General features: G+C 43.9%; 1 protein-coding gene across 3 annotated transcripts in view; it reads left to right on the plus strand.

Annotated features, from left to right (window-relative positions):
* The window catches only part of LOC133950240 (sodium/potassium/calcium exchanger 2-like), a 40238-nt gene that overhangs the window by 14287 nt on the left and 12726 nt on the right, over positions 1-13225 (plus strand). The window contains exons 3-5 of one of the 3 annotated variants that reach the window (XM_062384497.1): positions 3363-3471; positions 5964-5978; positions 11356-11406. In XM_062384497.1, coding sequence (XP_062240481.1) covers positions 3363-3471; positions 5964-5978; positions 11356-11406 — 175 coding nt within the window. The remainder of the gene's footprint in view (positions 1-3362; positions 3472-5963; positions 5979-11355; positions 11407-13225) is intronic. The other 2 variants (XM_062384498.1, XM_062384499.1) reach the window with 2 other exon arrangements.

The raw sequence follows: 13225 nt of genomic DNA on the forward strand, positions 1-13225 counted from the left end.
TGTGCCCCAGTCAGATTTCATACGAGAAGATGTATAATCCGCCGCCGATGTTCGAAAGTCAGGACTTCCAGTTACGCTCTCGGCGTTTCAGCAGCACGCTTCGATTCCTGCTGACCCACCCCCCTCCTCCTCCTTTTTTTTTTTTTTTTTAAAGCTGTGGGCAATTTCAGGGCCGAAAGCGGAAGTGTTTCTGCTTGATGCCTCACTGTCGCTCGATAATTCTCTGCAGCGCATCGTTACATGAATGCGGCTGCAGAGGAACATTTATTTCCCTCAGCTGATCCGCTTCCAAGAACGATTCTGATGTGACATTATGCAAGAACTGTACGGCAGAGCTTCTGGAATTAGAGAACACACAAACCGCCGGGAACATACTAATCTCCCTCTGCGATTATTAGTCATAATATTTAACGCAGGCTTAATGATCGGCCCGTTGGTTTAATCTCTATCTGGCACATTCACCTGTCCCCCCCTTAACCCTACTGACTTTCCTTTGAGGATGGTGGTTGGGAATAAAACTGAATTATTATCCCTGGAGTGTGCATGGGAATTTCCCCGGAGATCTAAAATAGGGGGACTATGAGGTTAAAAAGGAATCGCTGCATGGAAAATCTCTGGATTAGCTCAAATTCTGTAACATCTATCGGGGGGGGGGGAAGTATAATTTCAGCTCCAACATTCCTATAACTGATGTGCAGCCCTGCAGTGGCATAAGCTAATGCATGGAAATTGACGAGTTGTTAAACAGTGGAGCACAGTGGGTTCTGATGTTCACAAGGAAACCAGCTCCCCAGTAAATGTTATTAAAAGTGGAGATTCATTTGATTTGATGAGCCAACAAAAGGAGCCCAAAGATTTATTGTGTTTTTTTTTTAATCCAGAAATCTGTCGTGAGGAATGTTAACACCCACGAAAGCTTTCACCTCATGGACAGAAGTTAACACCGCTCTCCCCCGTCCTGTTGTCGAGAGATTTGTGATTCAGTGCGATGCTCCGTCATTTAGCATGCAGATGAATCACTTGACAACCCCCGAAGGCCGTGTTGTCAAATTTGTATATTTGCCCTGCGTTCAAAATCCACAAGATCAATTAGAATTCATTTCTTTGGCATTAATCCACTTTATCCACACGTTCTACACATAACTGTATGAAACCTGTGTAGGCTGCGAAAACAAAGCCTGGATATGCTAAGATCTGAACAAAGACTTTGTGTCTGTAGTTGAAAACAGAGGAACACTCGTGGTTTTTGGAGATTAAGTGAGCGCAGTTCAGTCAGACATTTGGTGAAAGGCTTTTGTTTAAAAAATAGGCCGTGTTACAGTGCTGCACATGGCACACACACACAAAAAAAGGCCCGCTGAGAACGATGGCTGAGAACTGAGTGATTGTTCACAGACTGGAGTCAGTTTGACATGATGTGGCACTTCACCCACTCTCACAGGCAAAGTTCTCACGTTTCTACCATTTGACGGCATTCGACTCTCGAGGCAGTTCATCAGCTTGAGGCAGCACTAATAAGATAAGAACATTCACGTCATTAGCCGAGCAGGAAGCCAGTAATCAGACTGGATTCATGTAGCATACTTAATGCAAACAATGCAACACAAAGGGCTCGACAGAACAAAAGCAATAAACACAGTGCCCACTGAGGAAATGCTATTGTAAATCCACACAATAAAATACAATAAGTAGTAAGTACCAAAGAAAAGAAGATAAAATACAAATAGAGATGGGAAAAATATAAAATTCTGACTACCTAAACACTGACAATCTAAAAATGAGCACTTCATACATCAGTGTGATAACAAGTACCCAAAGTAACTTTATCAGTTGAGTATGGATTAAACAAACTACTAAACTAAGAGAGGGGGCGGATCCAGGGGCACAACGTTTTAAACCATAAACTGTTATTTTCAATTTTCACAGCTGTAGTGAAAATTGTGGGTCTATTAAAGAGATTTGTCCTTCATCCTCACCATTACTTTTTACAGCTACTGTGCAGTGCCTGGAATTGATATGAGTCAACATCCTTGAGTCAAATGAGCGAAATTGAAACAACATTTTGAATGAATTTCAAGGAAAATGCCACAGTAGCTGGGATGAATGTGTCCCACAAGTCTTGTCCACTTTTATCACAGCCAGTCACCTCCATCTCTGTAACCGTGTCGCAATGTGTCTCTCTTTATCTTCTATTCGTCTTGTCTGTGTGGTACGCTTCATATCTGTGTCCTGTTTTTCTCTTTCTCTCCCTCTTCCCACCTTTACTTGGTCTTCTCTCTGTGTTGGATGAGAAGCTAAGTCCTGGGGCACCGGAGGATGACGGCAAGCTGTCGGTAGGTCCTGTCTGATTGACACTCTTCCTGTCTGCTTCGATGTTTGTCCCCGTTTCTATGTAGATGTAGTAGCGTAACTTGTCTTTTCTCCCCCCCCCCGTACTGTGAACGAGACGTGCACTGTTATCACTAACCTTCAGCCTCCCCGTGTGCAGAGAGAAGCTCCGTCTGGTTTCTGAACCCGTTTTATGTGACAATTACATTTTGTACACAGCTAGCTAAAGACATTCAAGGAAGCTGCATGTTCAGTGAAAGCTTGAGACTCTTCTAATGCTTAAATAAATAAATTGGAACCTGCCTCCTCAAGGAAGCAAATAAAATGGAGCAGCTGAAGGAGAAGCCACGCCTCCGAGACCCAAACACAAGCCTTGCCACTTCACATGTCCCCCTTCCTCTCTCTGTCTAACCCATATGGGCCTGTGAATTAGCAACCGACAGCTCCTGTGCTCATGCATTACCTGTGGGCAACCAAAGGCGGACCCACTCCAAGCAGGTGCCGCCTGCGACGCTGCCTAATTTCCCACAGTTCTCGAGCTTGAACTGCAGGTGTGACCTTGGTTTGGCGAGAAAAATCCACTTTAACTGCAGATGTGTCAACACATGGGAGTCATGTTTTCTAAGATGCTGTGGCGCTCTGTGCTTGTTTCACTTCTGCTTAGAGGTTTTATGCAAAAGAGGATTAGAGAATCTTATTCCAACCAGCAGCATGCCTGGAGGTGGTGGAGCATATGCATGAGCAAATGCTGCCGTAACATGAATCCTGATCTCTGTGCTTGAAATGTTTCTAAAGGAGCAAGAGTCCAGCACACGTATGTAAAATGATCAAACGTTATAATGTAAATACAAATTAACTTTAAAAAGCATGGTTTCCCTTTTGTTGAACAAGAAGTAGCATTTGAGATTAGCTGATTTTGCTTTTTGACATAAATAATAGATCCAGTTGCTGGACGAGGAGAAAGCATGCCACACTTGAAGAGCCCCGTCTCATGCAGCAGGATGTTTGATCACACCTTGTTTCTCCTCTCGCAGGCGAGGCCTCGGCTGCAGAGGGGGGGTAGCTCCGCCTCCCTGCACAACAGCTTGATGAGGAACAGCATTTTCCAGCTGATGATTCACACGCTAGACCCACTAAGTGAAGGTAAGAAGGTCAAACCGTACACAGACGACACCACTCTCTCTCTCTCTCCTTTGAAATGACCTGTATTCTGTTTTCAGAAGAAATGGAAATGTGGATAAGGTATTGACAACTTACAGAAAGCAATGGAAATAGAAATATTAGCTTCAATCCTTTGCAAATACCACCATGAGCCCTGAAAATCCATAGGCTCCACCATAAACATCAGGAAATCCTTTTTTTTAGCCCTTATGCTGTATGCCAAGATTGAAAAACAGTCCACACGAGACGAGACGAGCTTAGTGCTGTGTCAGAGCACAGCCGAGGTGGAAGATCATTTTCCTTTAATCCAAGATGAAGGCCCATTAGCTTAGCTCGAGGAAATGTAAAACGGCAGTGTCAGTGCTCGGCGCAGGGGATGAATATGTTAATACGGCAGGGGAGGTGCAGTGTCATCCCACTCTCGTGAAAAAGATGAAAGAATAAACTGTACGTTAATGGTGGGGGGGGGGGGGTAGCAGCGGTTAAAGGCGGGTTTGGAGAATTTGTTGCTAGAGAGTCTTGCTTTTTAGCTTCGGTGTTTGAATTCGATGCAACATCTCCTGATGTGATAAATCCTAATCACTAAAAATGAATAATAATATTGAAAGCCAACACCAGCTTATGTCTGAAGATGTCGTTTTTTTTACACTCTAGTTTTCACCGAGTTTTAAATTATCACTGTTGCTTAACAACAAATTCTCACACAGGACAAGTTCCAAAAGCCTGTGATGAGCATCAAACTGTGTCTAGTCAGACTCTGTATTGCCCCTCTGGCAGGGGCTATCTCAGAAATGACTTTGCATTCCTTGAAAGCCAAACCTGGAATGAGTCAGCTCAGGGAAGATGCACACGCCGTGCCAAGACGGACCTTCAAGTGCCCATTAACATGCATCCAATCATTGTCGTACACAGAATCCAGGGCGTCCTGTCTGAGTGTATTCATCTTTCCATCTGAGTGATTAAAATGTAAATCATGGCCTGCTGGGGGAATGGAAGTCGGAATGGAAGTCGGAATCGCTGGTTGTAAATGTACAGCAGAGGGCTAAACACCCTCCAGCCTGCTGCTCCGTGTAGAGCCATTTATCATATGGTCTCCACAGGCACATCCAACATGCACTGATCATGTCAGAGTGACGCATTTACTACTTGTTTGACGTCATAAAAATGAATTGAATGTGGATTTAAAATGGTCAAAAGGGCCATTTCCTGCTTCAGTGAGAAAACAGTTGAAATGTGAGGATGTTAGTTTAACACATTTGACCGATGAGTCTTTTGGCAGATTACAGACTGGAAATGAATGCACTGAAACAACGACTGCAGTGTGACATGAAGCGAGGATTGAATTAATTACAGCAGAGAACAAAAGCAAACCCATCGGGCCCCAGCTTGGTTGGAATAAATTATTTAGAAATTTCCATTTAGCACATTGGAAAGTTTTCACCTGCTCCACTGAGCACGGAACGACGGACTCATTACGGGGCCGTATTTGTTTTGAAGCGTTAAATAATTTCATTGATTGCCTTGGTCCTAGTGACCGTGTCCTATACGCAGTTACAGATATCATTAATGCAAAGGAGCACTTTGTTGGCGAGCTCGCAGCGTGGAGGGAGCCGGAGCAGGTGCATCCATCAAAGATGGAGGCTGTGCTGCTTGTCCTTGCCTGCTCTTAGGCTCTAAGTGTAGCTCAGCGGGGCCACGCGGGAGCTTGCAGGACTCCATCCATGCATTTTTCATAGGCCGTTTCTCGAAATAAAGTCATCTTCTCTTCGGAGCTGAGGCAAAGTCCGGGGTTGTTTTGCTGCTGCTGGGAAGTGGTTACCCTTCTCTTGTTAGGCTTTCAAAGTGGGCGTAGTTAGAGGTGTGCGTGTGTGTGTGTGTATGTGTTTGTGTGCCTGTGTGTGTGTGTTTGTGTTTCCAAAATACTCTTCACTCCTTCATTACTCCCTTCCTCCTGCAGCAATGAATCTATATTGTGTCTTACTGTCTTCGTCACAGTATTATTCTGCTATGTTGGCAGAGGTTGTAATTGCAAACATGTTTGTGTCCCTTTCTTTTCTATGTCAGGTTACGTTCCAGACTATTACCTGATCTCTTGCAACTTGCATTTTCACAGTGAGATTCAAAGGCGCTGGTTGGCAGGTTTTTGTTTTAGCCTTGTTAGCTGTCTTTATGCTAAGCCAAGTATCTATTTGCCAAAACCTTATATTTAGCACATGAGAGTAATATCAATAATGAGGCAAAATCATTATCCCCCAAAATACCAAATTATTCTGCAGAATTCTAATCATTTATTACATTTACAAGCACAATAAAATGTGCTATTGACCAATTTAATTTCACATGTCGCACACATTTCTCGTCTTGGCATAATACCTATCAATGCTTAAATGTACCCTATCAAACTAAAGATCACCTGGATTTATTTTTTCTCTGCTTCTTTCTTCCTATCTCTCTTTCTTCTACTGTCCCCTCAGAATTTGCTGACTCTGGTGAGTTACTCCTCTAATTTCTGTATCCCCAACCTTCCTTCCGCCAAAAAAGAAAAGAAAAATCTGTTTGTTCTCATTCCAACAGCCTGGAGACCGTTCTCTCGCCCTACGTGTCCCTTCTGTATACATTCCCCAAGCGCCGCTGTGCTGTATGTCAACTCTGTACTGTCCATCCCTGCAGACTCCTTTCAAATATCGCCTTCTCTTCTGTGGATGTATTCTCCCTGGAAACCCTCTGTGACCATTTCAGCATTGATTTTCTTCATTATCCCTAATCCTCTCTCTCCTCCTGTGAACTGCTTGTTGTTCTAGCTTGGTGTTACTGTTCTCTGCGACACAGGTAGAGGAGTGAGACGAGTGGTTTGGAGTTTTCCTGCCTACACTGTCCCTCTACTCTATGTCCTTGATGATTCTGGAAGGTCTTTTACACTGCATTTATTGAGTCTGAAAGGAGATTACTGGGGACGTAGTGAAACTGTTTTTAGACCCGATTAGACCCCTGAACACCGTCATCCGGCTCAAATACCCCATGGAATGATGCCACTTGTGCAGTCTTCTCCTTTTTGCCAGATGTGAGCCACAATTATGCCATAGCAATACCTCATGTCAACCAAAGGGTCTTTAGGTGGGCCACACTAGTTTTGTCATAATTGGGCCACATTCCCAATTTACCACAGGGGCCACTTTTGGTTCACATCCAGTTTACACCATGCCTAGAACACCGTGTGTTTGCCCAAAGAGGCCCTGATTTGTTTTGGGATATTTGGGACACATTTGGTATTTTGGTAACAGATGGGCAACTTCAGGCTTGCAATCCGTTTTGTGTGGGCCACAATAAGACCAGAAGCGCCGCATCAGGGTGCTCTCTGGGTTTTTCAGAGAACCTCTATAGGCAAGAGCTTTACAGAGCAATTAATGCCAATGGAATACAATCAGTTTCTTCCACAGCTAGCCGAGAAACAGTAGAAACAGTAGTCCCGGGTGAAAGTCCTTCAGTTTAATGAGAGACCTTCAATCTTGCGTGTTTTTTGTCGGAAATAACACTGTACATAGTCTGTTACAGTTAGTTCCAGGTACAGGTTTCTGCATTTCTTTTTCCATCAGCTTGGAGCTACAGACAATATAGCTTATGAGTGGCATAAAATATTGAACCACAGAGAGAGCTGGGGAGGGAGACGGGCAGAGTGGCTCTCAGTCTGCATTCTGAGCCCTCAGTGGATGACTGAGCCCCTAAACAGCACTCAGCATTCAGGCTGCGCTCAAACCCCCCAATAGAAAGATTTCATCCCGCGATCTGATCTCTATGGCGACTCTTTGCTTACCCAAGACTGAAGTCTACCTCATGGAAGTAAATGACCGCCTGTGTATGGCCGCAAAACATTTAGTCGTGGATAATTAATGAAACAAGATAAAAACTTTGTTGATCCACACACATCACAGCAGCGGGCAAGTCAGAATGACGAAGCCAAGACAACAAAGACATATAAAAAGGCAATAGAATAAAGATACAAAATACAAATTCAATAAGACATTGTAGAGTGTGTACATTATATACACCTTTCAACGCAGTGGTTTGTATGAAATGTTTTAAGTAAAGCGAGTGATTTGTGTGAAATGAAATGTATCAATATTTGATAAGAACCGAGATAATATTATGAGCTGGGGCTGTTATTGAGTTCAGATAACGGACTCTCTCCGCTCGCTTCTACATAACATCACTGCTCTGTGACAACGCAGGAGCCGAGCAGCCTTCTCCTCAGATGCTTCCCTGCAGATCATTATCTCACTGAGACGTCCTGGAAGGATTGCTCAACGTGCCAATGTTGCCCGGAACATCATTTGATGTCGGGTCATTTTCGAATGATCCATTTTTTTAAAGGGATAGTTCACAGAAAAAAATAAAAAAATAACCCTTTATCTACTCAGCACTCTGCAGAGGGTGGGTAAAGTGAGTCCACAAAACACTTCTGGAGTGTAAGGGGTAAACTTTGTCGCAGCCTGATAAAACTGTGAGTCAATGGCGACCTCCTCTTCAGATGAAACAAGGTCATTCACACCAAAAAGAGATGTAACCCAACGTTACACGATGGCTTGCACATTCTCTCCCATGACTTTTTATTATTTGAATATCCATCTAGTGCTAGAAGTAAATCTATGAATCCAGCCAGCATTTCCAATTTGCCCCGTACTGTTTCCTTCTCCTCTCCCCAGCAGTACTGTCTGTGACCCGGGGCCCCATTGATCACACAGCTCAATAATGCACTCAATGTCGCTGACCACCAACCCCTTGTGCAACGGATATATATTTTCCATTTATGTATATATATTGATATATGAAGCTGTAGGGTTATGCTCCATTTACTGTTCTCCTCATACTTTTGTAAAGTACATTAGATATGACAGACACCGAGTGTGTGAAATGGTGGCATCTTCATGTGTATTTAAAATGATATACAGAATTTGCATTGTAATTGGACATTAATGAGCCCATGTTTCATACATTGTAAATCTGTAAGGTTTTTGTTATGCATATATGTCTGGATCCCTAAAAATAGGAGATGTACAGTCACATTTTGTCGCATATTCTTGAAGAAAAGGACAATATCGGTCTTATTAAATACTGCTGTGTGGGAGTCCGTAAACAATTAGTGTATATAAACGGGAAATGTTATTTTATTACCAAGAGATAGAGGTGAAGATTAATACCACTATATTATCTGTGCTATAAATATTAAGCTGTAGCTGGCAACAAAGAAAACAGCTATACCCTCCCCTCTACAAACTTTCGCTAAGCTATATTTCATCAATAAAATGCGAGAGCTGCTTATAGCTAAGCTACTGCTACAAGCGACTAAACTCTTCTTGTTTAACTCTGACCACAAGCAAGATGTGTTTCAATATAATGTTAATATATGATCATATTCATGGGGACTCCCTTTAACCTGATAACCTTGCCCTCCAATTTTAAATTTTGTTTTGATAGATAATCGCACCTCCGGTATGTTATGTAACTGTGGCCAGCTGACTACACTTAGTAACTCATGATCCCTCCAACCGTACTCCTACACCAACACTCACACACACATCTCCCCAGCCCTTTGAAACTCCCTGTACTGGGTGGGTGAAAAAATCAATGTTAAAAGCCTTTTTGCCTCAGCACAGACTGTGAATTTTCCTGTCACACCAACCCCCAGCAGACAGGCCGGGCATGCACACACACGCAAACACTGTCTCGTACACGGCTCGCCAGAGGTTTAGAGGTCACGCGACAAGGACAAGAAGGCCTGTGGTAAACAACAACAAGTCTCCCTCTCTCTCTCTCTCTCTCTCTCTCTCTCGGTCTCTCAGACAGGCGGCTGTGCGGGTGGTGATTGCGCTGTGGGTTAATTCCCCCTTAGAGTAGCACCAGTTAGAGTGCACTTCAAACCCAAGGCACCTAATCACATGGGCTTGTCTGGGAGCGCAGCCGACGAGCAAGACACTGCGATGGGAGCGGTTTGTGTTTTTTTCATCTCATTAGATTGTGTTTTCAGGGCTGCCAAGTCTCGCATTTGGCTCGAGACTGCACCATAATCCTCTCACATGTGAGTGGGGCGGTCGCCCACTGTTGGGCAGAGGCGAGTATTAGTGCGTGTGGGCGTGTGGGCACACACAGCGCTCGTGTTGCACACCCACTACACGCACAAAACTCTTCAGAGGACAGTGACTATATGATTATAAAACGCATTTATCATTGGATTAGCTTAACGTTTGTTTCAACAGAAAGAGAGTCACAAACGCACCACATAAGGAGGAGAGAGACCGTGAGAATTTAAAACAGCTAAATTTTTCATGACATGGTTTTTGAACATGGCGTTTGCCACGAGGGTGGTGCTAAAATTATTTCCGTCTTGTAAATTATTCCAAGGCATATTTATAGGGACGACGTCTTTAGTGGGAAAAGTTACTGGCTCAAAACAATGTGTCATTAGTTTGCAGACTTGACCTGCCAGTAAAGTCCGGAGAATCGGGTGCGGACATTCCCTGTGTTTTGCCTTTCACACACAATGCAGCTGGAGGTTCACTGCTCAGACGAATACACAACAGCAACAAATCCTCAGCATTATTCAGGAGAGAGGATCCGGTCGCAGCAGACAGAGGCATGAAGCGACGTATTCATTCCGCTGCGGCGTTATTTCTTTTTGAGACACATCGTCCCCGCTTTGTCCTCTTATCAACATAAACTCTCCAGACACATTAATCTGTCTTCTTCTTGTATGACCCCATTTTTCAACTCAGATATTTGTTTTCTTTTTGGTTTTGTCAAAATGTTCTTTCCACGGACTTTGTACTAGGGGTGCCGGTGGAGAAAGTCATAAAAGATTGCAACAATCTTTTATGGGTTTGAATACGTAAAACATAACTTCCTTAACCCTCACTGTTTTGAAGTGGAAGCGGCAACTTCGTAACCAGGATTATAGCTGTTGAGAAAAGAAAAGAGCTTCAATGAACCGACCCTTTACAGTGGGCACTGTATTTTCCACCTATAATATTAAATATAATGTAAAAGCGAGACATTGAATGTTTTAGTATGTGGCGACAAGCTATGAGCGTGGGGAAAACTGGAAAGAGAAGCGCTATGACCGCGGGCTACGTTTCCACCACCCAGTGCATTGTGGGAGGCGGACCCTTGCGGCCCGGTGTCTTCCGTGCTCGGCCCGCTTCGCGTTCAGCTGCTCTGCTGCAGGTTTGAATTCCACGCTAATTCATCATGTGCAGATGTGCTGACCGTCTGTTTGCAGTCGCACGGGAAACTGCCACGGCGAGGGAATCAAATTAATTGTTCGTGTTTCATTGTGGAAATGAATCGCTGAATCATCGAGCCTTTGAATAAGCTTGCGTGCAGAGGAGAGGAGGACTCATCTTTTTGTTGCATGGTGACCCAGTAAATTTTCTTCTGACTTTCCTGTTTTGTTTGTTTTTTGAATGATACCATTGTATGAACCTCTTATTATCATTATTATTATTATTACTGTTAGGGTAATATATCGACCGCCCCTTCTCCCTCCCTTACTCTCACAAATCGTCTCTAATAGCCGCAGCCTGGCCACTGGCAGGCTCTTTATCAGACTGAATTACTGTAAGGCTGTAATGTACTTTCCTTGTAATTCAATCCTTTGCTGCTTTGTTTTTGCACTTATGCAGTGACGACCTGGAAGAGTCTGTGTGTGTGTCTGTGTGTCACGTTGTGCCTGTGTGTGAGTGTACAGCATGCGACTGTAGAACCAGCAGACCTGTCTTCTTCTTCTTCTTCTTCTCCTCCTGTCATGTTCACTCTTTTCCTTTTTTTCTCTGTGTGTCCGTTGCCTTACCCTTGTCTTTTGCTGTGATGTTGTAGAGCTTGGGACTTATGGGAAACTAAAATATTATCACTCAATGACTGAGGAAGGTAAGCCTGAAAGTTTTCACTACTTGATTCTGTGAGTCCGCTTCTGTTCAGTTTTTTCCTCCATCTCAGTCATGAAGCATCCGTCGCCCCGCCTCATTTTTTTCAGTTTGCCCGTGGCGTACAGTTTGCACCCTTTCTTTCTTTCCATCTTTTTTTCGTTTCCACAACCTCTCTGAGATTTCACTGGAATAAGTGCAAATCAGGGTCGCCATGCCATTTTTTAATTTGATTTATTTACCTTCTACTAATTTCTTTTGGTTTGTTTTAAATCTATGCCCATAGATATTGTGTGTTACTGTGTGTAGTGCTTTTGTGGATTTCGATGAAAATTCCGATATTTTCAGGCAGTTAAAAAGCACAACACACATTCAAATGCGATGTATTGCCACCCCAGCCCCACCCCCCCCACACACTCCGAAGAAAACACCAAGCACAAGGTTTTCTATTTCCCCCCCACCCCCCCTCGCCCCCGATTCTTTCTTCGGCCCTGTTACCCTTCTGCGTCGCTGAGAAATACATCATCCACGCCTCAGCGCTCACTCGGAGGTTTCACTTGCACCAGCAGCGGGTGCGCACACGTAGGACCCACATTGCTGAATTCGTGCAAACCGGAGTGACTCATCCACCCAGTGGTTGTGTAACAGGCAGAGCTGACGGGGGGGAACGAACGACTCAAGCAGGGCCGGGCCTCAGTTATTCTGCCTTTTGAAATTGCCTCTTTATTATTCAAATTGTGCTGTTTAAACAACTCGTGCACCTTAAGTGGGCCTTCCGTGTTTTTTCTTTACTGTACGACACAGAGTGAAGACAACCATTTAATGAAGAAAAAAAAATAGCATAACTAGTATTTTTGCTTTTGAGCGTTTGATTACAGGAAGTGTATGAAATTCAGGACCAAAATAGTAAAACATTCTGTCAGTGTGTAACATATGGATGAAAAAATAGTGTAAATATAGTGATCAGAAAGGATCTCCCTTTTTGCCAGGGACCCTCTGCAACCCCTTGAGGACCCCTGGCTTGAGAACCCCTGCTTTAGGGAACTGTGAGGTTGTGATGAGATTTTACTTTTTTGTTTGCTCATACAAATCATTTTTATATATACCCTTAAAGGCTTAAGGCCATAGGAAAGCTGAGTATTCTGTCAAAATGCATTGAGACTGGAATCTCTCTAAATCTGTTCCCCTAAATGGATATCGTGCCATACATAATTTTTTTTTTTGTAGAAATATTTTCCCATCCTGCCCTGAAACCACATTCCAGAGTGGGGTTCTTCAAGATTAAAGAATTTCCTTTGAATACTTAGAAATGAAAGCCTAACCATGGCAATTATCGAGCCGTACCTCACACCCACATTTGTATAAACGAATACGCAAAAACCCACGCTCGCAGCCGCACACACATCCAACCGTCAATGACCGCGTAAGGTGAGTGATGTTAAGGCAGAGGACTGTGTGATGCCGTCACGTGAACATGTACAGTGTGTGTGTGTGTGTGTGTGTGTGTGTGTGTGTGTCCTTGTGTGCGTCTGAATTAAGACAGGGAGGTGGGGACGCGCTGTGCATTGCCAAACATCGAGGAGACAAAGGCAGAGAAAGACGGTGTTTGCCTGAGATGGCTGGGCGAGAGGAACACAAACGATGGAGTGCGATAGAAGAGACGGAAGGAAGGCCAGTAGTGACTTGGGGTGGTTAATGATTTTGCCAGAAGGTCACAGACAGTGTTGACATGGCTGGGTGGAGTACGTATTGATGCGTCACTGTGCCAAGCACTGACAAATCAGCCGTGCCCTCTTAAAATGAAAACGGGGGGGGGGATCGTT

Source organism: Platichthys flesus, chromosome 24 (genome assembly GCF_949316205.1).
Source record: "Platichthys flesus chromosome 24, fPlaFle2.1, whole genome shotgun sequence".
Taxonomy (NCBI): Eukaryota; Metazoa; Chordata; class Actinopteri; order Pleuronectiformes; family Pleuronectidae; genus Platichthys; species Platichthys flesus.